This window comes from Capra hircus, chromosome 12 (assembly GCF_001704415.2).
Source record: "Capra hircus breed San Clemente chromosome 12, ASM170441v1, whole genome shotgun sequence".
NCBI lineage: Eukaryota > Metazoa > Chordata > Mammalia > Artiodactyla > Bovidae > Capra > Capra hircus.
The window spans coordinates 74508714-74535496 of record NC_030819.1 but is presented as its reverse complement, the minus strand read 5'-3'; the positions used below and the strand labels follow the sequence as shown (position 1 = coordinate 74535496).

Sequence of the window (26783 nt, the reverse complement as noted above, 5' to 3'; positions counted from 1 at the left end):
TCCAGCAAGTTGTTCAAAACTGGCAGAACATTCCTCTCCGCCTTTTCCAAGCCTTCCAGGATGAGTGCTCTACCTTCTGTGGCTGCACGAACTGCTCCTTAAGGTAGTGTTTATGTCTATCACAATACGGCATTTATCGTTCCAATACTTACTCTGATACCAGTTGCCTGACACGTGATATTCTTGCAACACTGAACTGGTTGTGATTTCCCCATGCTTAAACATACCACACTGCTTAACTAGAAAAATGTGTTCTATACCGATCCCCTTTGCTTAAAATTTAATTTTCCCTATCGCAATTAGCCCTCAACCAATCTGAAAAATTAGCCTCCAAACAATCCTTCAGATAAAGCGAGGAAAAAGACTATCTCTGTTTTTTTTTTTTTTTAAGAGACTAAATATCCAAAAAATTTCTCAAATAGCAAAGCACTGACTTTCCAACTTGGGGTGGGGGGTGGCGGGGACACAAAAAACAGGCACTGCTTAAGCAAGTCTCCTTTTAATAAGCTGCTGAATTTTGCATTGTATTACAGAACTCATTTCAAATATCTATGTACTAATCATAAGAAATTAACTTCTATGAAAACTACAATTAAGACTCATTGTATTTTAAAAGTAAGATCAAATCATGAATAAATCTGACCATCTTGTGGCAGCAGCTTTATTTTTTAAAATGCATGGACAGAAGTGACTTAGTAGCTCCTAAAGAACCTAAAAAAAAAAAAAAGAATCTTATTTTTGCTAGTTGATAAAAGGGCAAATCCATAGAAATGGCTTCCAGAACATTAAAAATAACACATAAACTACTTCTGATAAAAATTCATGTTTCAGCTAAGGCCTCAATTAAGCTTTCTTTCAGAAGAATCTATTTACTCCCAGAAAACACAGCTCCTAATAAAAAGAAACTCAGCTATGTCTCAATCTAAGAAAAAAGAAAGAAATTAAGTTATCACAACTTGTGTCAATATTGTATTTAAGAAGCTAATAAACTTTTTATCAATCTTAGTTTTAAAACAGACTAAATACTGTATTTAACGTTTAAACACTTCATAGAGATGAAAACACATGTTCTCAGGGACAAAACTAGAAATATGTAAATCAAAATTCAGTGGTTTCCCAACTGCAGGTCAGGGAAGAAAAAATCTTGACGACATAGGACAAGAACAGGCACAGCAGATCTGCTTTTATTTACTCCAGGAGACTTTGGTCAGGTATGCACTGCACCTTTCCAGAGGAAAGGTGGAATAAGCTACAGAGAGATCAGAAGGAAAGCACAAAGGAATCCTTTCATCCACCCTCATAGAGGTGTGGACTAAGTTGCTTTAGTGGTGCCCAACGCTTTGTGGAGGTAGGTGCTGTGATCGTAACTTGAAAAAGTAGTAATAGATGGAAAAAGGCCTCTTGAAAACCTGGTAAGTGCCACACCTCTTCTCCAGAGTAAAATGCACACAGCTATCTGTATATAATAGAGACCTCAAGTTAAGAACTTCTAACTCGGAAAAAATGATACAAACACAAAGTCACAAGTTGGCACATACTGTAGTAATAATTGCTGAAGCCAGAATCATCAATGAATGGTAAAATTAGTGGGTAAGAGTATGATGAAAAACAGGATATTTGCAAAAGCTCAAAACTATCTCCCTTCACAAGGTATTTTTAAGTGACAAAGGGAAAAAATAACACAAAAGTGAAGGAACCTGGCAGATACAACCTTAACCAAGTGCTCAGCTAATACACAGTAATGACATGGGTCAGGCTCCCCAGGTGGTACCAGCAGTAAAATGCCTGCCTGTCAGTGCAGGAGACATAAGAGATGAAGGTTCAATCCCTGGGTCAGGAAGCTCCCCTGGAGGAGGGCAAGGCAACCCACTCCAGTATTCTTGCCTGGAGAATCCCCATGGACAGAGGAGCCTGGCGGGCTACTACCAAGTTGCAAAGAGTCGGACAGGACTGAAGCGACTTAGCACGCATGCAATGAGCTGTATCAATTTCAAGCACTAAACTTCTTATATGAAGCTCCCCCAAAGGCTACATCTCTTCTATTGTATTGCTACATTTTTAAAATGTGCATGATCTTGATCAAATCATGAGCAAACATCAGACAAACCATACTTGGCAACATTCTACAAAATAACTGGCCATGAAGAAGACAAGGGAGCGATCAGGTACTATAATGGGAGGTGGAGCTGGGGACAGTGTAGCAGAAGTCATCTTTTTTTAACGACGCAAATACTTGAGCATGTTTATATGATGAGGAGGAGCAGCTTTGTCTTTGACTAAGTGTCACTCCTCCTTTTCTTCCAAGGCTAACTCTGTACTCTGAGCTTAGTGGCATTCTCTCTTCCTTCCTCCAAAATCTTCCATCAACTCTCTCTCTCTCTCTCAGTTGTGTCTGACTCTTTGTGACCCCATGGACTAAGGAGTCCACCAGGCTCCTCTGTCCATGGAGTTTTTCAGGCAAGAATCCTGGAGTGGGTTGCCATTTCCCCCTCCAGGGGAGCTTCCCAACTCAGGGACCAAACCTGCATCTCTTGCATCTCCGGCATCGGCAGGCAGGTTCTCCACCACCGGCGCCACCCAGGAAGCCCTCCATCAACTATACCATACCTTTGCGTTTTCACATTCCTTCTCTTCTACACATACGTCTGTACTTTAGGAAACTCTACAGTCTTCCGAGCCTCTTACTATACTCTCATTTTCCTCTCCTTTATTTACAAGCTTCCACCGGGCAGCTGGTGGGATCTTTGTTCCCCGGCCCTCAGCAGTGCAAAGCACCAAGTCCTAACCCCTGGACTGCCAGGGAATTTCCTATTTCCAAGCCTCTTGAAAACAGTCCACATACTGACTGCCTCTAATAAGCTTCCATCACCCTCATTTTACTGAAACTGCTCACTTGAAAACACCAAAAATCAAAATGCCACAAATCAAGCTTTTTCTTGATCGTCGTGTTCTCCTTCCCTTCAGTCCTCTTCCACTGGCTCTCTCTTGTGAGGTGAAGCAAAAAAAGTGAAAAGGTGTCTTCCCTGGTGGATCAAATGGCAAAAAACCTGCCTGCAACGCAGGAGACCCCAGTTCAATCCTCTGACCCACTCCTGTGATTTACCATCTAGGAATATGTACCAGGTTGGTCTCCCCACTTCCGTGGGGAATTCCTACGGACAAAGGAGCCTAGCAGGGTACAGTCCATGGGGTCGCAAAGAGTCAGACATGACTGAGCAACCTCCACTTTCTCATGTAACTGTTTCATCTTCCGAGTAGGATTCTTAGGCCTTTAAGGGGTGAGAACTCTGTTTTTTGTCATACTGGTGCAAAACTGGCTCACAGCAGGCTTTTAGTGTTTATGGAATAAAAATGTAACCATTCAGTTAAAAGATGTTGCTATGTAAGTTTATAAAGAATTTTTATATGAAGAATAATACTTATCTATGCTTACACTTGATATGAAAACAGAAGTGAACAAGTTTAACTGTCAGCATGAGAGATTTAGTCTACATGTTTCAAAATGTTTCTATATAGATTTTAAGATAAAATAAGTGTGGTATAACTCTTCTAATCATTTTTAAAAAATAAAGAAGGGAACAGCATATATATATTTTACATGGAATGAATACTGGTGATCACTCCTCAGTGTAGAAATTAGATCAAGATCACCCATAAGGATCTCTTCCTGCCCTTCAAGCTATTGAATTTCCAGAGACCTAATTTCTCAAATAGAAATCAGAAAAAATGCATAAAGATCCTTCTGGACAAAACCATCCCATATAGCAGCTTTAACAACCTAGTACATGGACACAAAGTATTTCAAGATAAAAGCAGCTGCATGACCTAAAATCAAAAACTGTCTAAGCCCTGTTCTAGATTTGCCTCTGATTTGATGAACGACCTGAGGCAAACAATTAATCTGGATGTCTGTGTCCTCATTTACTAAATGAGAACATCCTCAAGGGGTGCTGTCCGATGTCACTATTTATGAATCAAAGCAGTACTAGAAAAAAACTTAAAGCTGTCAAGCCTATTAAAATGTCAATTATTATTAATATAGCCATGATCTAATGAAAATAGATTCTAAAGAGTTTCAGACACTCAAATGGCTACAGTGTAATGTCACTGAGGAATTCAAAGGGGAAAAAAAAAAATTCTGTTTCGACTTCTTTATTTAAAATGATCAAAATAGAATCAGACTGATTTTTGGTTGCTCTACCACCTGGTGCAGATGATTAAGGTTACTCACATTCCTCTGTAAGCCCCCATTTCTCTCTAAAGCTATACTAGTGATGGTGCTTATCTCATAGATTATGATAAAGGTTAAGGAAGATAACCTCTGACACCCAGCAAACCTGAGGAAAAAAAAAATTATGGGGCGTCCCTGGTGGTCCAGTGGTTAAAAATCTGTCTTGCCATGCAAGAGACACCGGTTTGATCCCTGGTCTGGGAAGATCCCACGTGCCACAGAGCAACAAAGCCCATGCGCCACAACTCCAGAAGCCTGTGCACACCAGAGCCCGTGCACCCCAACAAGAGAAGCGGCCACAACGAGAAGACCATGCAATTGCAACCAACAGCAGACTGTGCTCTGCGAAACTGGAGAAATTCTGCATGCAGCAATGGAAACCCAGCCAAAATAAAAAAATAAATAAATAAACCTTGAAAAAATTTCATGTTACTTTCTTACAAAAAAAAAACAGCTGTTATTATTACAAATACTATTATCCTGTAGTAGTTGTTGTCATTGTCATTATCAACATCAGCAGCAGCAGCATCTTCATGATCATCACTGCTTTTTTAAGAGAAGTAGCATATGGAAAATCCCACGGACGAGGAGCCTGGTGGGCTGCAGTCCCTGGGGTCGCTAAGAGTCAGACATGACTGAGCGACTTCACTTTCATCTCTCACTTTCATGCACTGGAGAAGGAAATGGCAACCCACTCCAGTGTTCTTGCCTGGAGAATCCCAGGGATGGAGGAGCCTGGTAGGCTGCAGTCCATGGGATCATGAAGAGTCGGACACGACTGAGTGACTTCACTTTCACTTTTCACCTTCATGCATTGGAGAAGGAAATGGCAACCCACTCCAGTGTTCTTGCCTGGAGAATCCCAGGGACGGGGGAGCCTGGTGGGCTGCCGTCTATGGGGTTGCACAGAGTCGGACACGACTGACGCAACTTAGCAGCAGCAGCAGCAGCATATGAGAGAAAGAAGCTAAACTTAAGAACTTGACAAATCCTGGTTCAAATTCTACCACTGCTTTGTTTATCATACAACCGGTAAGACTCTTAACTTCACCTATAAGGTGTGGAAGCCAACTCCATCCTAAGGATGTTTTGAGGATTAAATGCAGTCATATAAAAAGTGCCTAGCACAACAGTAGTCTCCTCAATGAAAGTTATTTTTATCTCCCTTGATTCTTCTTAACTGAATTTAAATAAATCTGTCCAACAGTTAACATACACATAGATAAGAGTTGGCCTGAGCAAGATGGCAATATGGTAAGAGGCCAAGGCCTGAGTTCTGATTAATACAGCTGCTGCTGCTGCTAAGTCACTTCAGTCGTGTTAGACTCTGTGCGACCCCATAGACGGCAGCCCACCAGGCTCCTCCGCCCTGGGATTCTCCAGGCAAGAACACTGGAGTGGGTTGCCATTTCCTTCTCCAAAGCATGAAAGTGAAAAGCGAAAGTGAAGTCGCTCACTCATGTCTGACTCTTAGCGACCCCATGGACTGCAGCCTACCAGGCTCCTCCATCCATGGGATTTTCCAGGCAAGAGTACTGGAGTGGGGTGCCATTGCCTTCTCCAGACTAATACAGAGGTCAGAGTAAACACAGACCTTCTCCAACTGTGCAAGTGACAATTAGGACATACGGACAGAGGAGCCTGGTGGGCTACAGTCCATGGGGTCGCAAAGAGTCAAACACAACTGAGCGTGAGATGAGACAAGAACAAGACAGCCGCAAAGGATTTGGAGCAGATACCAGAATTCAATTATTCTCAAAAAGCAAGCAACTGTTTTCCCCTATTTGCTAAAATAAGTAAAAGGTAATTATACAAGATAAAAATCTCATTTTTTGATCAATAGCACTGTTATTTAATATCTTACGAGTTACTTTTGGTGACCTGTAATATTTAAGCAGTGTATTAACGGAGTTAATCCTTACTTTTTCTACGATTAAAAGAGAATCAAGAATTATTCGAAACAGAGGAGAATATATTAAAATATTATATAATTGTTTAAAGTGCATTTCATATGTAACATTAAATATGCATGTTGTTTATTAAGGAACTTGACATTATCGTGTCAAAGTAACAAGATTCTAATGTGATGAGTTGATGGCTTAGAAAAAGGTAAAAAAAAAATCATTTGAAGTTCCCCATCCTGGCTTTCTACTCCCCCAGTTATGGCTATATAGAGTGTCTCCCATCAGCCAGACATAAAAACCTAATCAAAAGTTATTTGTAATATTTGAGAAATGCAAGCAATGCATAATGACTTAAAAGTCTTCCTTTCTAGCTCTTTGGAGTCACAGGACAATAAGCAGAATTCTTGATAAGAATGTCAAGTAAAGAAAGAAAAAAAAGTAGAGTAATAAGTTTTTGAAGGGTTAGAATATCAAAAATATCAGCTTTTTGGGGTTATTTTATCTTCTAAGACAAATGAAAGTTAATGTGCTAGTAAAAAAATCTTAAACTATTTCTCCATAAGTGTTATATCAGCATATACATTTTCACATTTCTGTTCTTTAGCTTATTTTTCTTTTCAAAAAGTTCCTCTAATCCATTCAGCAAAGGATTTGCATTAAAAATATTTGTTACCTTCACATTAACGAGTATGTTATAGTATTTACATAAACAAACATGGTGTAAACATCAACATTTTCTTGGCAGATCCGTAATTTATTTCATCAGTATCTCTCTCCTTTTCCATATCCACTCAATTTCTTGACATCTTACAGAAGCAATAATCAATAAAAATAAAAATGATTTAACTTAGTTAGTACTTCTTAAAACGAATTAAAGTCTATCGATTTGGCAAAGTACATACATGGAAATAAATACTCAATATTGACAATCCATGAGACAATTACTCAGTGCATACGGATGACAGCATGAGTTGAACACACATGGAAAGCAATTTTGTGACACATGTATATCAAGACTCTTGAAAATGTCTAGACCCTTTAATTATACTTCAGCATTCAAGTTTTAAAAAATCATCCAAGATAATAAGATCTAAGTGGAGAGATATTCACCTCAAGTTATTTATAACAGTGAAATCTAACAGTTATATAATAATTATATAACAGTGAGATTTATAACAGTGAAAACTTAGACAAAACCTGAATGATCAATAATATGGAAATGTTGATAAAATGGGAATGTTAAACAAATAATGTCATATCTACTTGATGAAATACTGTACAGACACTAAAAGTTTTAAGAAAGGCAACCTGTAAAACTTTATATGTGTGGTATATCATCTTTGTAAAAATTACTATACGTGATTAAATAGATATGAACATAGGCATGATGGGCTTCCAAGGTGTTACTAGTGTAAAGAATCCGCCTGGCAATAAAGGAGATGTGGGTTCGATCCCTGGGTCAGGAAGACTACTGGAAAGGAAATGGCAACCCACTCCAGTATTCTTGCCTGGGGAACCCCATGGGCTGTGGAGCATGGCAGGCTACACACAGTCCATGGGGTCACAAAGAGTCAGACACAACTTAGTAACTGTTTTTAGGTGCCAGAGATAAGCAAAATAGTTACATTCTAGTGGAGAAGACAGACAATAAACATGAAAACAAGGAAATTAATTAGGCAAATTCAGAGAGCGATAGGTGCTCTGAAGATTACCTTATGTATATCACAACAGGGTTCATGTGGAAAGGGTTTAAGTGTGATGAGTGACTATAGAGTATTCTGAGAGTTCATCAGCAGAATGATGAGGTGGCAGGAACATACAGATCTGGGAGAAGGTCATTTCAAGCAGAGGCAATAACAAGTACAAAGGTTCTGGGGCTGGAAAGAACTTGGTCTATTTTTAAGAGGACAAGGTCCCTGTGGCTGGACTCTTGCAAGCAAGGAAAAGAAGAAAGGAGAAGAGGTTGACAACGTTGGGTCCTGTAGAATGTGGTGGCCATGTTCAAGGCCACGTTCATGGATTTTATTCTGGGTGTGACAGGACCAAACTGCTTTAAGCAAGGAACTGATAGCATCTGGTTATGAACAAACAATAAGGAATATTAACTGCCAGGAAGTGAGAGAGAAGAGAAAATATGAAACTCAGATAAAATCTCAATAGACAGTCTGAAGCAACTTAGAGAAAGGACTAACGTCCTTATGTCTTCATCACAGACTCTGAAGGTGCCAATATATTACAGCATCGTAAAAGGCTGATGCTTATCATAATCAGTTGGATTAATAAAAAAGAAAAAACATGAAAGTATAGAATACTACCATACATATTTATAGCACGTTAAATATTTTATAAGTGGTAACTAAATAAAGTAAGTAAATGTCGCTCAGTCGTGTCCGACTCTTTGTGACCCCATGGACTGTAGCCTACCAGGTTCCTCCATCCATGGGATTTTCCAGGCAAGAATACTGGAGTGGGATGCCATTTCCTTCTCCAGGAGATCTTCCCAACCCAGGAATCAAACCCAGGTCTCCCACATTGTAGGCAGACACTTTACCATCTGAGCCACCGGGGATATAAATTGAAAATTTGCTTTCTAGAATGGTAGGGAGAATACAATGTCAGAGATTCATCTGAACAATTTATATTATGCTTCAAGAAATACATCTTTAGCTAACCAATACATTTGGTTACCTAAAGCAACTCAATTTCTGAGATTTCTGCATAGCCAGTTTTAAACTGTCTTTAAAATAATAAGCATACAAAAACATCCTTTTCTGTTTCTTATTATCTGCATTGCAACAATCATCCAAATACAAAATTCACTCAAAAATATGTTTTTAAATCCATGCTCTGTCAAACAAAGTCAGTTCTCTTACTGTCATTTAAATATGACAGAGAAGAAGCAAGCATGGTATTTTTTTCCCACTTATAATCAGAAATAAACTGAGTCTTTGGAATTATGCAAATAAAATGGATTTCTTTAAATGTACTCATGTGCTTCATCCACAAAGGATTACGTTTTTAATAGCTGGAAATCTAAAATACTCAGATTCTCCCACTGTAGGATGCTAAGTTTGATCACCATTGTTTAAGATAATGACTGACAAATCATTGCACTTTAAGTACAGCTTTCTTTCTGTAACTAGATGGTGATCTACGTGACAATGTGAACATTTTGGTCTCCAAAAATTCCTTCACTCGGTGTTTCTTAAAATTTCACTCTTTTACTTATAAAGTAATAGTGTGTACTCCTGGGAAAGCTTCAAATTTAAAGAACTATGAAGTTTATTCCTTGCCCTGCCCCAGATGCCTGATCATACCTCCACAGAGGTAAACTCTGTTAACTGATTCTTGTGTTTCCTTCTGGAAATTTTCAATGTGTAAATAAACATTTATGTATTTTTTTCTTGTTTTTTAAATCACAAATGGGATCATATTATATATACTGTCTTGCAACTTCAATTAATATATTCTGGACTTCTGTCAACTTATAAATATTCATCTCACTTTTTTTAATGGTGACAGATAATTCTAGCTACCATGATTCATTTAATTAGTCTCTTAAACATACATCATTATAGTTTTCACAAAGTTTTATGTGATTTATCAAACAATGCTACAATAAACAGCCTAGTATATATGTTTATATATGTTATTTAACTTATATGCAGAGTACATCATGAGAAACACTGGGCTGGAGGAAGCACAAGCTGGAATCAAGATTGCCAGGAGAAATATCAATAACCTCAGATATGCAGATACCACCACCCTTACGGCAGAAAGTGAAGAAGAACTAAAGAGCCTCTTGAAAGTGAAAGAGGAGAGTGAAAAAGTTGGCTTAAAGTTGGACATTCAGAAAACTAAGATCATGGCATCTGGTCCCATGACTTCATGACAAATAGATGGGGAAACAGTGGAAACCGTGGCTGACTTTATTTTTCTGGGCTCCAAAATCACTGCAGATGGTGATTGCAGCCATGAAATTAAAAGACGCTTGCTCCTCGGAAGGAAAGTTATGACCAACCTAGACAGCATATTAAAAAGCAGAGACACTACTTTGCCAACAAAGGTCCATCTAGTCAAGGCTATGGGTTTTCCAGTAGTCATGTATGGATGTGAGAGTTGGGCTATAAAGAAAGCCGAGTGCCGAAGAATTGATGCTTTTGAACTGTGGTATTGGAGAAGACTCTTGAGAGTTGCTTGGACTGCAAGGAAATCCAACCAGTCCATCCTAAAGGAGATCAGTCCTGGGTGTTCATTGGAGGAACTGATGTTGAAGCTGAAACTCCAATACTTGGCCACCTGATGTGGAGAGCTGACTCATTTGAAAAGACCCTGATGCTGGGGAAGATTGAGGGCAGGAGGAGAAGGGGATGACAGAGAATGAGATGGTTGGATGGCATCACTGACACAATGGACATGGGTTTGGGTGGACTCCGGGAGTTGGTGATGGACAGGGAGGCCTGGCGTACTGCAGTTCATGGGGTCGCGAAGAGTCGGACATGACTGAGTGACAGAACTAAACTGATATATGTTTTCATGTTTTGTGTGAATAATATTGGAAAGAAAAATTGCTAGAAATATTACTGTTGGATACAAATGTGTTTAATTTTTTTCTTTTGATAGATAATCACCAAATTTTCCTTTATATCAATCCATGGTCCCATTAACAGCAATGCTGATTCCTCATCCCTTCTTCCTCATCAACAATAAACATTAGCAAATTCTGAGAGGTGAAAGAAAACAGCAGTTCACTACTGTTTTAATGTACATTTTTATAAACAAGAAGTTCAAGCACCTTGTCATGAATTTATTGAATGTCTGAATCGTTTCTCTATGAAATGCTTGAAGTCTCTGCCCTTTATTCTCAGGCATTCCTAACAATGTTCAATATTTTAAATAAAATATTTGAAGAAATGTACAAGCTTTATTATAGGGGTTTCGAGGGGCTCAGTGGTAAAGAGTGTATTCAGTGGTTAAGAATCTGCCTGCCAGTGTAGCAGACACAGGAGACATGGGTTTGATCCCTGGATCATGAAGATCCCTGGGAGAAGGAAATGGCAAACCCACTTCAATTCTTGCCTGGAAAATTTCATGGACAGATGAGCCAGACCGGCTTCAGTCCATGGGATCGCAAGGAGTCTGACATGACTGAGTATGCATGCACCCACAAGCTTCAATATAATATTCAAAAAACATTATTTGAATTGATAATCTGCATCTAAGAACTCTCTTCAAAAAGTTGTAGTTCCTGGAATTATGAATCTAACTTTACTATGCTCAATATACCTGTGTGTACTTCACCTTTCGATTGAGAACATTTTAGTAAATGTGCTAGAGAATTTGCTATATTGAAATCTCAACTCGTTTTTTTTTAAACTCAAATTTTTATAGGCAGTTAATAGGAAGCAACTGGAAATTAAGAAATCAACATATGAATCTTTAGTTAACATTTTAGAACCACTTGTTTCAACTATGGTTTCTTATTTCGTAGTAAACTAACAAGGCATTTCCAAGAAGAGGGAAACCAAAAACCTAAATTAAATCTGTCTAGAGAGGGCATGGTCCATCTGTTTTTCGCTAGTACGTGAGCTACTCTTTTTCTACTTTAAAAATCAATTTCTTAAAGACTGAGAGTAAATAGTCACATGTTGGAGTGTGATAAGCACTTGCCTGATCGATGTAAAAAGCCGTGCCTGCACGGATCTCTCGCCGCTGTTTGAGGTCAGTTTCAGTGGTGTCTCTTGACAAGGCAATGTATTCAACCTCCCTTTTGGTCAGCTCCTGAAGAGAATGAAATGGTCCCAAGATAAAATCAAGTTTCTAAGATAAAATCAAATTCCCAACATCTGCTTTGGGGGCAGGTATTCTGACAATGCCACTCTACAGAAGAGCATTTTATTAATAAGTGTAATTCTAGGTGAAAGCCTTGTGAGCCTCAGCTTTAAGAAAAATGTAACAAATTAACGTTAATCAAAATATGTATCTCTTCTCAGAACTTTTACTGTACTCAATAATCTACAGCTTAATTACTGATTACTTAGGCAATAATAATCAAAATGTGATCTTATAAATCTTAATATCTCCTGTAGAGTTCTTTTCAAATATCAAGAGTAATAATTTGGCTATTAACTTGATTTTCACACAAATGACAGTCATCTCTGTAAATAGTGTTCATCTTTTGTTAAGGGTGCTTTAAATTGATTTACTCCATAAACCAATGATTACCTACCATGTATATGTTAAGCATTTAACAAGTGTGAAAATAAGGTAAATATCAATAACTGGTTCAACAAAAATATAGAACTAATTAGGAAGGGAAAAGGAGAGGAAAGATGAAAAGGAGGAAGGGGGAATGGAGGTTATTATTTTACATAGGAAAAAACCATTTGGTTTGAAGACGAAACCACCCAGAATCCGTTTCTCTTAGAATAATTAATCTATCCCTAAATTCCTTTTTCCTTATATGTAACAAGGTGTATAAGGTTCTTAACATTATCCTTGGTTTTACAACGTTGAATTTAAAACAATGACATTCTCCAATCCAATAAGGCATGTAATATGTTTTTATTAAACAGGAAGAACAAATTAATTTACTGGAGGAGTACAAAGAAAAAAGTTGAATGAGTATGCCATTAATGGTGAAAGGGGATTTTTTTTTAATTGACCTTATGTGCAAGTGATGTGGATAAAAATACATTATTATTGTCACTTATTCTTTTAAAATGTGCCTGTTCCCGTGCACCCATAACTTTTGGAATATGTGGAAAGAAGGGGAAAGTTTTAAAAAGAGAAAATGTACACCAAAGTGGTGAAGATGTGCTGATACCAAACGATGTTTCTCTAAATGAACCGCCTGTGAGAGCACAATTCTGGAGTAAAGTCGCAGGCTCTCCTTCTGGCTCCTGGAACACCTTGCAGCGCCTTCCTGTCTTGTTTCACTGACGACTGACTGTGATCTCCCCCACTGGAAATCCCTGACACTCACAGTGGTTGACCAAATGCTATATGCCTCTTACTATTAAACTGTATCACAGTAGCACCCTGAACTGTCACACAGAGGTTGTTATCCTTGGTCCTGACAGTTTCCTGGGACTTTTCATCAACCAAGACAAGACCAAGGTCTCCTCAGCTGTTGCTCCACAGAAGTGGCACCAACAAGTTCACAAACAGCACCTGGGGCAGCAGATGGGGACGGCAACAGAGGTCTGTTATTTTAAACTGTCTACAGAACTCCTATTATATGAGTGAAATATGAAATAAACACAAGTATTCAGTTATTTCTGTTTAATTTCTCATTGATTCAACAGGCTTGCCCCCAAATTTCTGCCTTTAGAGATGTCATCCACACTGGCTATTGAACCAATCCATTGTTCCATATCCGGTTCCAGCTGCTGCTTCTTGACCTGCATCCAGGTTTCGCAGGAGGCAGGTACGGTGATCTGGTATTCCCATCTCTCCAAGAATTTTCCAGTTTTTTTGTGATCCACACAGTCAAAGGCTTTAGAAAAGACCTGATGCTGGGAAAAGACTGAAGGCAGGAGAAGGGGACGACAGAGGATGAGATGGTTGGATGGCATCACTGACTTTTGCACATGAGTTTGAGCGAGCTCCAGGAGATGGTGAAGGACAAGGAAGCCTGGCATGCTGCAGTCCATGGGGTTGCAGACTTGGACACAACTGAGCGACTGAACAACAACAACACGCTGGCTACTACTACACAAAGAGACTTTAAATACACTGGCAATAGTACCCACTACAGAATTTGCAAGGCAGCTTAAGCTAGCAAGTTTTCTTACATGTATTTTCAAATCCTGAAGCTGTCTCAGCTCTGACAACTGAAAGTTTGGTGGTGGTTGTTTTTTTAAGATACAAGGTTTATACTTATAAACTTGAATTGCGTTTTTCAGCCAACAGGATCCCTATACTCTCCTAGCCTGGCTATTCCACATTTCTAACAAGCTTCAAAGACTTGTCAGAAACAAAATCAAAGTGAGATATTGTTGCCTTTGAAATGAGCCAGGTAGCATGCACAATTTAAAAGTAAAGAGGTTCTAGACCTGGGAATCTCAGTGGCTAAGTCTGCATTCTTAGACAAGACAACTACACTTTTGCACTATGTATTAATAACGTGAGGATAATAATACGATGGCACACTGTACCTCACAGACTGATTCTAGGGAACAAACAGGGATATGAAATTTATGGGCTAAACAGAGTTAGGTTCTGTTCATGGTATTTTCATCGTTACAGCCCTACATAATTCTGAAAGTACCAAGATAAACTCACCACTAAATAAGAAGCATATTTCAATAAATTAGAAATTGATGATTTAGTATCACATAACAAAAGGAACCTTTAAGTAAGGTTTTTCTCTTCATCCTAAAAATTATCTTTAGAACAGACCAACTTCATCTGAGAGGGTTCATCTTTCAATTACTACAGCAATGCCTATTAATGCTGACAAAGTAATACAAAAAAGTCTTGCAAATTTTTTTTTTCGGTTGAGATTTGAATATTTCAACTCAACTCAGAGAACTGCAAACATTTCAGAGGATATCGTATCAGAAAGGAAAAGCAATATGAGATCTGAAGTCTAGCTCCATCATTGCCTTGCTGGATAAAGCCTGAGTGAGTTATCTAATCTCTGTGAACTTGTTTTCTCATCTATTTAAAGAAAAAAAAAGAGTGCACATAACACATAAGAGAGATTCTGTAATCCTTAGGCTCCCTTTAGAGACCATATAACATCAAAAGTCAGAAGAATTATTGGGCTTTTCAAAACGTGAACTAAAGATAAAAGAATGTTTCTTGAAAATAAAACTACACTGTGTTTTCTAATCTCAGAGTTGCTGATACTGTTTGCAACGACTCATTACTTGAATTTAGATGGATCTCCTTCCTACTAGAAGTAGAGGGTTTTCTACTTGGAACAAACATTTGCTAAAGCTATGAAAGGCAAACGTACATTGACTTCCCGAATAATTTATTTCAAATGTTTTATAAACAAATCACCCCTCTATGTCAACATTTTTAAAGGAAGGACTAAACCTGAGATTTCTGCAAATTCTTAATTTATTTCACAAAACAGTTTATCAAAGTTAAGACCCTCAGGAATCCACAAGAATTCATTGCTTACCAGGTACTGCATAGCAATAGAGCGTCGAAGAGGCCCAGGAGGTCCTATTAGAAAGACGTCTTGCCCCAAAAGATCCTTCTGCATTATCCATCTTAGATGTTGAATTACTGATTGAGCCAGAGAGTCTGAGACTTTAAAGAAAAAAAGGTAAAATAAAATGCAAATCAGACTACTAGACAGAACATAAACCTACAAGCAACCAATGCAGACAGTATATTAAGTTAAAAATGTGTATACAATGTACTGCTGCTGCTGCTAAGTCACTTCAGTCGTGTCCGACTCTGTGCGACCCCAGAGACGGCAGCCCACCAGGCTCCCCTGTCCCTGGGATTCTCCAGGCAAGAACACTGGAGTGGGTTGCCATTTCCTTCTCCAACGCATGCAAGTGAAAGGTGAAAGTGAAGTTGCTCAGTCGTATCCGACTCTTAGCGACCCCATGGACTGCAGCCCACCAGGCTCCTCCGTCCATAGGATTTTTCAGGCAAGAGTACTGGAGCCATTGCCTTCTCCAATACAATGTACATGTGTGTATGTGTATATATGTACATATATACACATACACACATGCACATATACATATACACATATATATGTTCATACCTACATCTGCTGAATTTTCACACTGTTTTACAATAAAACATTATCTAATGTTAAAACAGGGTTTATTACATCACGAAGAGTCACATAATCCCACACTTAAAAGCTAATAAGAAGCGGGAATTCCCTGGGAGGGGTCCAGTGGCTAAGACTTGGGCTTTCACTGCCATGGACCTGGCTCAGACCACTAGTCAGGAAAATAAGATCCCATAAGCCACGCGGTAAGGCCAAAAAAAGAAGCTTAGAAGAATGCTTGAACAGGTATCTGTGTTACTAAAGGAACAAAAGGGTTTTTCAAGTGTGATATGAACAACTACTGCCATTACTTTGTCACAGTGTTATAGCCCCTCTTTTGTTCTGAAAGGGGATAGGACCAAATCATCTCAAACAACTTCTGAGTATCATAACCTTGAAAAAAACGTTAAACTACGACTTACGTTGGCACTGGATTGTGAGATCTCTCAAACTTCACAGTTAGGATGTCTGATGTAGATTTAAATGACTCCTTTAAAATTTACATCTATTCAACACCAACTCTTCTGGGAATAGAAGACTCCTCTGTATAACATCATTCTAAGTCTACTACATATATATTTATTTATTTATTTAATTTTGGGGCACATGGCATTTGGGGATCTTAGTTCCCCAACCAGGGACTCAACCTGTGCACCCTGCATTGGGAGTGCTGAATCTCAACCACTGGGCTGGTAGGGAAGGCCCTAGTAAAAGGTGAAAGTGTTAGTCACTCAGCCACGTCTGACTCTCTGCGACCCCATGGACTACAGCTCACCAGGCTCCTCTGTCTATGGGATTCTCCAGGCAAGAATACTGGTGTGGGTTGCCATTCCCTTCTCTAGCGGATCTTCCTGACCCAGGAATTGACCCCAGATCTCCTGCATTGTAGGTGGATTCCTTACCTTCTGAGCTACAAAGGAAGTCCCTAAGTCTACTATTAAATCATCCATGAACACACTCATTTTTTGACTAAACATTTTTTAAATGTTTATATTAATACAATTCATTTGTATTTACTCACTTATATATCACCCAGTAACTGAGCTTGTGTTCTCCTAGGAATTCAAGAAAAACTCTCCCCCTTACACATCAAGACACAATATAGAATACTCATAGCAGCGTGGCTCAACATAAAACTGAAGATAGGAGATGGATAAAAAGCACACAGAGGAATATTATATGACCAAACAAATAACAGAATGAACCCCCAATACTTCCAACAACATGTTTAACTCTTAAAAGAGAAAAAATTGTCACAAACTAAATCATGTATTAGTGATTAATATCACTGTCTTGATGAGTACATGCTAAATCGCTTCAGTCATGTCCAACTGTTTGCGGCCCTATGGACTGGAGCCCGTCGGGCTCCTCTTTTCATGGGATTCTCCAGGCAAGAATACTGGAGTGAGTTGCAATGTCCTCCTCCAGGGGACCTTCCTGATCCACTGATTGAACCTGCTCTTCCTGCAGTTTGTGCACTGCAGGCGGATTCTTTACCGCTGAGCCACCGTGGAAGCCCCACCACCTTGGTAAAGCTCAAAAAACTAGTAAATGGAATTTTTTACAAACACATGCATATGTGATAAAACAGTGCTTGAAAAAGCAAAAAAAAAAAAAAAAAAAAAACCCAGAGAATGATAAATTCAGAATATCTGGAAAGAAATCAGAGAGATACTTGCGGATAACTTCAAAGATAATTATAATATTCTAGTTTTAAATTAGATGTGGGTACAGTGTTTGCTTTACTATTACGTTGCATGTTGTACACAGACACACACAATGCAGATATGTACACAGGTATACCAACATATGTACGTGTGTATGCGCATGTGTATGCGTGCACGGGCTTCCCGGGCGGCACAGCAGTAAAGAACGCGCCTGCCCGTGCAGGAGGCACAAGAGATGCAGGTTCGATCCCTGGGATGCGAAGATCCCCCGAGGAGGAAATGGCAACCCACTCCAGTATTCTTGCCTAGGAAATCCCGTGGACAGAGAAGCCTAGCGGGCTACAGTCCCTGGGGTCACAAAGAGTCGGATACAAATGAGCAGTTCAGCACAGCCCAGCATCTGTGTATGCATATAAAAAACATAGTCTTTCGTATGTGTTGAATATTCCTATACTCGTTAAACTTTAATCATCCAGGAAGGTCATGAAAGAATTCAAAAATCAAACTAAGAACATTTGCCTAGGACTAAGGCTGTGTTTCCCTCCACGGTCCCCACCAACAGCATAATCTTGCTAGGGTGATTGCCTCTACTCTCCCCCAAAAAGTTAATATTTAATCATTAGGAAAAATGTATGGCAAAACCAATACAATATTGTAAAGTAATTAACTTCCAATTAAAATAAATAAATTTATATTTAAAAATAAAAATAAATAAATAAACAGTTTTAAAAAGAAAAAAAATAAAGATAAATTCCTGATTTTCTTAATCATGGTGGGAAGATTAAGGAAAGGTATTGGGCAGACTGCTTGGTGTATCACATACTGAGGCCACACTAAAGCAATTTATAATTTCCACAAAGCAAGTGCTTCTAAGGTGTGAAAATCAGGAGACTCAACACCCAAGTGGAGGTGCTTGGCTTCCCTTATATCCTCTGTGAAGCCTCTACACCATGCATGGGGGCAACACTTGGTTCCTGGAGGACATGAGAACAGCTCTTAACTATGGATATTATTAAGCTGGCCAAAAAGCTAATTCAGGTTTCCGTACCATCTTATGGAAAACCCAAATCAACGTTTTGGCCAACCCAGTACCATAGCCTGTTCAGTTCAGTTCAGTTCAGTCGCTCAGTCATGTCCGACTCTTTGCGACCCCATGAATTGCAGCACGCCAGGCCTCCCCGTCCAGCACCAACTCCTAGAGTTCACTCAGACTCACGTCCATCGAGTCCGTGATGCCATCCAGACATCTCATCCTGTCATCCCCTTCTCCTCCTGCCCCCAATCCCTCCCAGCATCAGAGTCTTTATGGGATGCTCTGCATTAATAGATAGTATTACAATATACTTGTATATTAAAATTTCACAGAACTGGGGAGAGACAATCAGGGAAAAATGTCCTCAAGTGTGCAATAATGAAAAACACATTGAAAAACATTGCCCTAAGACCCGCACCTTTGAGAATCTCTCAAGGAGCTCTGCGATGCTAGGAAGCAATTCACCTGCATCTTATTCTTAGCTGTCAGATGTACACTACTGTTCTTTCCTACTACAGGCTTAAATCATGATAATATATGGTCTACTCTTTCTTATTGCAAGACAGGTCCATCTGCCTGCTATGTAAGGAAGAAACAAAATAAGAGCTAAGAAGCTCTCATTTCTCAGTAAAATGACACAGAGTTCTCTATGCTGCAGATCTACTACCCTTCCTTACTTTGGTGTTAAGTGTTAAATATGTAATTAAAAACTTAAACACTGTGGGGTTTTTCTTTACATTTTTCCAAACCTCAGTTTACTCTGGCCTCGGGCCTTCTCCACACTGTTCTTATGGTTTTATGCTGCTTCTGTGTATTCACCTTTGGCAATGTGCCTGACCTTCCATTACCTGGACTTATCTATTTAAAATATGAAATTTCCAAAGTTCTGTAAGGGAAAGCCAAGTTGGTCTCTTCAGCTTCCTCCCACCTTTTATAACTATTTATAACTATTCATAATGACAGAGTCTCAATATTGTTCCACTCTATTTTCAATGCCATGATCTTGGAACTCATATTTATTTTCAAGACTTTTTTTTCTTGTTTAATTGAAGGCTTCATTTCCTAATCCCGTGTGAGGTTTCTCCCCCTGTAAGTTGTCAGTATCAACAAGTACTGAAGTTTAGGAATAATTTATCGTTTTCTTAGCAAACTGAAGCAGAATCAGTTATAGCAACAGAGCAGTGCGTACACCAACATATCTTCTTAAGTGGGAAGAGAAAGGCACGGAGGTGAAGGTATTTAGAACCAGATCCTAGGAATTGTATAGAGCTTTGAGTAGGTTTAGGGCTTTCTGGTGGCTCAGATGGCAAAGAATATGCCTGCAATGCAGGAGACCCAGGTTCGATCCGTGGGTTGGGAAGATTCCCTGGAGAAGGAAACGGCAACCCACTCCAGTATTCTTGCCTGGAGAATTCCATGGACACAGAAGCCTGGTAGGCTACAGTCCATGGGGCCACAAAGAGTCAAACATGACTGAGCAACTGACACTTTGCTTTTCACACTCTGAGTATGTTCATGGGAGTGTCTTCCACTCACCATGATCCTTGTGTGTTGAGAAGAGTCACTGGCCAGAGGCATACCTGATAGTTCTCCGTCATCCCCTCCTCTGCCCTTAACACTCAACACTGGCTGTCAACCAGGAGCAGTACTGCCCCATCTCCACGCGTTCCAGAGCATCTGGAAATGTCTGCCATTTACATTTCAACTCTACAGAGGTTTCTTCATATGAATAAGCACCTTCTGAACCCTCCGGCTGGCCTTGCAGTCTGTGCTATACTGTCACAAAGACCTTTTCCCTTCTTTTGTCTTACTTTAGTAGAGTGAAGAGCTGCTTGATGAGGGTGAAAGAAGAGAGTGAAAAAACTGGCTTGAAGCTCAACACTAAAAAAACTAAGATCATGGCATCCAGTTCCATCACTTCATGGCAAATAGAAGACGAAGAAGTGTTAGCAGTGCAGATTTTCTTTCCTTGGGCTCCAAAACCACTGTGGATGGTGACTGCAGCCATGAAATTAAAATATCCTTGCTTCTTGGAAGGAAAGCAATGACCGATCTAGACAGCAGCTTAAAAAGTAGAGAATCACTTTGCCGACAAAGGACCATTAGTCAAAGTTATGATTTCTCTAGTAGTCATGTACAGATGTCAGAGCTGGACCACAGAGAAGGCTACCGCCAAGGAATTGATACTTCCAAATTATGGTGCTAGAGAAGACTCTTGAGAGACCCTTCGACAGCAAGGAGATCAAGCCAGTCAATCTTAAAGAAAACCAACCCTGAATATTCACTGGAAAGACCGATTCTGAAGCTACAATACTTTGGCCACCTGATGCGAAGAGGCAACTCATTGGAAAAGACCATGATGCTGACAAAGATTGAAGGCAGGAGGAGAAGGGGACAACAGAGGATGAGATGGTGAGACAGCATCACCAAGTCAGTGGACATGAATTTGAGCAAACTCCAGGTGATAGCTAAGGACAGGGGAACCTGGCATGCTGCAGTCCATGGGGTCGCAAAGTGTCAGACACAACTTAGCGACTGAAAACAATGACAATAATAGTAATAATGATAGCCATAATTTACTGCATTCCTGTCATGTGCTGGGGAAAAACATGAATGATCTCTCACACGCTCAGATCACACAACAACTCTAGGAGACAGCAGACTATCACATGCGAGGATGAGGACAAGAGCCAAACTGGTCAACTCCAGCCTGCTGTTCACAGTGCGGTTCTGATCAGTCGTTCAAATTCTCTGTGCTGTTTTTACATCTGCATAGTGGACATGAGAAGTGAACTTACTTATAAGGTGGTTAGGAGCATTCAATTAGGCACTTAAACAGTGTCCAGTAGTAGCAGTACACGTATTTATTAAATATTCACTATTCTCATCTTATGAATAAGAAAAATCAAAGTCCTTACAGTGGTGTTATTTGTCTACAGTTGATAAATGCCTAAACCGAGATTTAGACCTACAATGTTTGAGTCCAAACTTGTACTCCAGCCATTATGTCCCACTGCTCCTCCAAAATCTTTTTTTTTTTTACTTTATTAATGGAGTATAATGCTTTACGATGTTGCCTTAGTTTCTGCTATACAGCAAAGTGAACCTGCTCTGTGTTTACACTGTGCATACATATCCCCCCTCCCTCCTGAGCCTCCCTCCCAGCCCCGCATCCAACCCTCCAGGTCGTCACAGAGCACCGAGCTGGGCTCCCCGTGCTACACAGCAGCTTCCCGCTATCTGCTTGACACAGGCTCTGTCTCCAGGACCAAGATTCCCCTCCAAGTGTGAGCCTCGCCCAGGTGGCGCAGCGGGAAAGAGCCTGCCTGCCAGTGCAGGAGATGCAAGAGACTCAGTTTCGGCCCCGGGGTCGGGAGGACCCTGAAGGAAGAAGTGGCAACCCACTCCAGGGTTCTCACCTGGGAAACCCCCTAGACAGAGGAGCCTGGCGGGCTACAGCCCCCAGGGCCACAAACAGTCGGACACAACTAAGCACACAATCACACAGTCGCAGAAATGGGCCTCACAGCCTCCACCAAATTCAGGGCACACAGTCACAGAAATGAGCCTCACCAGGCTGCACCAAATTCAGGGCACACAGTCACAGAAATGGGCCTCACAGGCTGCACCAAATTCAGGGCACACAGTCACAGAAATGGGCCTCACAGGCTGCACCAAATTCAGGGCACACAGTCACAGAAATGAGCCTCACAGGCTGCACCAAATTCAGGGCACACAGTCACAGAAATGAGCCTCACAGGCTGCACCAAATTCAGTGCACACAATCACACAGTCACAGAAATGAGCCTCACAGGCTCCACCAAATTCAGGGCACACAGTCACAGAAATGAGCCTCACAGGCTCCACCAAATTCAGTGCACACAGTCACAGAAATGAGCCTCACAGGCTGCACCAAATTCAGTGCACACAGTCAAAGAAATGAGCCTCACAGGCTGCACCAAATTCAGTGCACACAATCACACAGTCACAGAAATGAGCCTCACCAGGCTGCACCAAATTCAGGGCACACAGTCACAGAAATGAGCCTCACAGGCTCCACCAAATTCAGGGCACACAGTCACAGAAATGAGCCTCACAGGCTCCACCAAATTCAGGGCACACAGTCACAGAAATGAGCCTCACAGGCTCCACCAAATTCAGGGCACACAGTCACAGAAATGAGCCTCACCAGGCTCCACCAAATTCAGTGCACACAATCACAGAAATGAGCCTCACCAGGCTCCACCAAATTCAGTGCACACAATCACAGAAATGAGCCTCACCAGGCTGCACCAAATTCAGTGCACACAATCACAGAAATGAGCCTCACCAGGCTCCACCAAATTCAGTGCACACAATCACAGAAATGAGCCTCACCAGGCTCCACCAAATTCAGTGCACACAATCACAGAAATGAGCCTCACCAGGCTGCACCAAATTCAGTGCACACAATCACAGAAATGAGCCTCACCAGGCTCCACCAAATTCAGTGCACACAATCACAGAAATGAGCCTCACCAGGCTCCACCAAATTCAGTGCACACAATCACAGAAATGAGCCTCACCAGGCTCCACCAAATTCAGTGCACACAATCACAGAAATGAGCCTCACAGCCTCCACCAAATTCAGTGGACTTGCTTTTACAGACACTAATTCCATTTCTTGGGTTTTGGTGATACCAATGATACCTTCTTTTATTAAAATTTCAAATTCATTTTGTTGTTAACATTATGTTGTCAGAGAACTCACTTCTCAAAAGAAAAAAACCCATTTTCACTTATTCATATTTTAGTACAGCATATTTTGTCAAAGAAAGCGTTTAATTTTTCAGGAAGTCACATTAAACTACTGAGAGAACGCATTAGGTAGTGCTGTGTGGTACCTGTGGTGTATTTTACATTAATGCTTGAAACTAGCTGTATTTTTAGGATGCCCTCAACAATTCATGAGTCATACTTGAAAGTGTTCCAGAAATAGAAACAAGATATAAGATCATACATTACGAACATCTGCAAAACAAACTGCCATCCACAACCTAATATAAACACTGCCCGGTACATGAGAGAAACTCCCAAGCCTAGTGTTTCCAAGCACAGGACGCCTCCTTTCAAGAGTCCACAGAATGATAAACTGAAGTCAGAGTAATGCCAGAGAGCTTGAGTCTATATTCTGTGATTTCTTTATCTATGTAAAACTAAAATGTCTGGTTCCTAACTTTCTTCCTTCAAGGACTCAAATTTGCCATATATGTAAAGATTAAAATTAAAATTTCAGAAAATTATATCAGAGTTCAAATCCAGTTTTAATAAAACCCTTCACAAATGGTGACAGTTACTCAGTATCCCAAGGGTCAACATACTGTAATGGAAAGAAGAAGCCTTTGAAGCCACACAGAGCTCGCGGTGCTTTCTCATGCTGTCCTTTCTCAGCGTCCTTGGACAGGTATTCTGAATCTCCTGGGCCTACATTTCCTTACTGTCAAAAGGGAGGCAGTAACACTTCCTGAGCACAGTGATCGTAAAGAGTATGCGGAAAGCGGCTTGTCCAGCCCCTCAGCCAGGGAGAACCAGGTTGAGAGGATATTAAAGGGCCATTCTCACCCGCACGGTCCTCCACCTGCTGTGTGTCCTGGACAGCAGCTTGCATAGTATGGACTTGGGGGTCATGTATAAGCCTCTGCATTTACACTCAAATTTACCTTCTGAACTCACAGAGCCCACGCTGACGAAAATAAACAAGAAAGGAATCCACCTAGCTAGTGCAGCTTGTGTGAGTTACTTTCCCAAAGCATTTCATATTGCTCAGGAAGAATCTGAACCCAGGCTTATCACACACCCCTGCATGCATTACCACCTCACAATGAGAGAAGTCAGAAGAACCAAGGGCATGTTCATTTACTAAACTGTGACATTTCTACCGTGTATCACTCTGTACTAGGATATAATGGACATCAAGGGCGAAAAAGGGGAGGTGAGGGACATACATAATACAGCATGTTTAGAACCAAAGTCTTCATTATTTGCCCTACAAGCTACATCATTCACAAAGTTAGTTATGAAGGATCTTTTATATATTAGCACCAAGAACACAAAGATAAATACAATAAGATCCTTCTAAGGCATCAAAGGAAACAAAGGCATATAGAGAGAGCCTCAGTTCATATAAGCCACTCATCTATAAAGTGGGCTGATGGGTATGACCCAATGAAGATAGCTGTAACCCAAATTAAAGGAGAAGTATAATACCGTCCGTGTACCACTGAGCACAGAGAAGGGATTCAGTTCTCTTAAAATTGGAAAAATATATCAATATACATTAAATAAATCAGAGCATATGCCTATATAATAAGTATTGAGCTGTACTTTCTTTAAGATTTGTTTATGTGGACCATACTTAAAGTTTCTATAGAATTTGTTATAATATTGCTTCTTTTTTTTTGGATGTTTTGGGCTTTTTGCTTTACGAGGCACATGGGCTCTCAGCTCCCCCTGACCAGGAATCAAATGTAGACGCCCTGCACCAGGGGCAAAATTTTAACCATGGGACTGCTAGGTAAGTCCTTCAAGCTGTACAAATTTGTGTGTAAAGGTGTTAGAGTAAGACTAATTGTGCATATTTTCTTCTATTGGCATACAGACACACAGGAAGAGGAGGAAACACTTCCCAACTCATTCCATGAGACTAGCGTTACCCGAATACCAAAATCTGACAAAGACCTATTGATAAAATCCACCACAGTTATGGACTGAATATTTGTATGCCTCCGAAATTCGTATGTTGAAATCTTAACTGCCAGTTATGAAATCTTGACAGGGAAATTTGGCCTTGGAGTACAAAATGAAGCAGGGCAAAGGCCAACAGAGCTTGGCAAGAGAACGCACTGGTCATGGCAAATATTCTTTTCCAACAGCACAAGAGAAGACTCTACACATGGACATCACCAGATGGTCAATACCGAAACCAGACTGATTATATTCTTTGCAGCCAAAGATGAAGAAGCTCTATACAATCAGCAAAAACAAGACCAGGAGCTGACTGGGGCTCAGATCATCAACTCCTTATCGCCAAACTCAAACTTGAATTGAAGAAAGTATGGAAAACCGCTAGACCATTCAGGTATGACCTAAATCAAATCCCTTATGATTATACAGTGAAGTGACAAACAGACTCAAGGGTTTAGATCTGATAGACAGAGTGCCTGAAGAACTATGGACAGAGGTTTGTGACACTGTACAGGAGGCAGTGATTAAGACCATCCCCAAGAAAAAGAAATGCAAAAAGGCAAAATGACTGTCTGATAAATGGCTTACAAATAGCTGAGAAGAGAAGCTAAAGGCAAAGAAGAAAAGCAATGATATACCCATTTGAATGGGAAGTTACAAAGAATAGTAAGGAGAGATAAGAAAGCCTTCCTCAGTGATCAGTGCAAAGAAATAGAGGAAAACGACAGAATGGGAAGGACTAGAGGTCTCTTCAAGAAAATTAGGGATACCAAGGGAATATTTCATGCAAAGATGGGCTCAATAAAGGACAGAAATGGTATGGATGGAACAGAAGCAGAAGATATTAAGAAGAGATGGCAAGAATACACAGAAGAGCTATACAAAAAAGATCTTCATGACCCAGATAACCACAATGGTGTGATCACCCACCTAGAGCCAGACATCCTGGAATGTGAAGTCAGGTGGGCCTTAGGAAGCATCACTACGAACAAAGCTAGTAGAGGTGATGGAATTCTAGTTGAGATATTTCAAATCCTAAAAGATGATGCTGTGAAAGTGCTGCACTCAATATACCAGCAAATTTGGAAAATTCAGCAGTGGCCACAGGACTGGAAAAGGTCAGTTTTCACTCCAATCCCTAAGAAAGGCAATGCCAAAGAATGTTCAAACTACCACACAATTGCACTCATCTCACATGCTAGCAAAGTAATGCTCAAAATTCTCCAAGCCAGTCTTAACAGTACACGAACCATGAACTTCCAGATGTTCAAGCTGGAATTAGAAAAGGCAGAGAAACCAGAGATCAAATTACTAACATCCGCTGGATCATCAAAAAAGCAAGAGAGTTCCAGAAAAACATCTACTTCTGCTTCATTGACTACACCAAAGCCTTTGTCTGTGTGGATCACAACAAACTGTGGAAAATTCTTAAAGAGATAGGAATACCAGGCCACCTTACCTGCCTCCTAAGAAATCT

The 26783-nt window shown here is 40.2% G+C and overlaps 1 protein-coding gene across 1 annotated transcript in view; it reads right to left on the bottom strand.

The window, feature by feature from the left end:
* The window catches only part of VWA8 (von Willebrand factor A domain containing 8), a 376045-nt gene that overhangs the window by 319042 nt on the left and 30220 nt on the right, over nucleotides 1-26783 (bottom strand). The window contains exons 3-4 of the mRNA XM_018056795.1: nucleotides 15272-15402; nucleotides 11806-11916 (exon numbers count right to left, since the gene is read on the bottom strand). Of these exons, the coding sequence (XP_017912284.1) occupies nucleotides 11806-11916; nucleotides 15272-15402 (242 nt within the window). The remainder of the gene's footprint in view (nucleotides 1-11805; nucleotides 11917-15271; nucleotides 15403-26783) is intronic.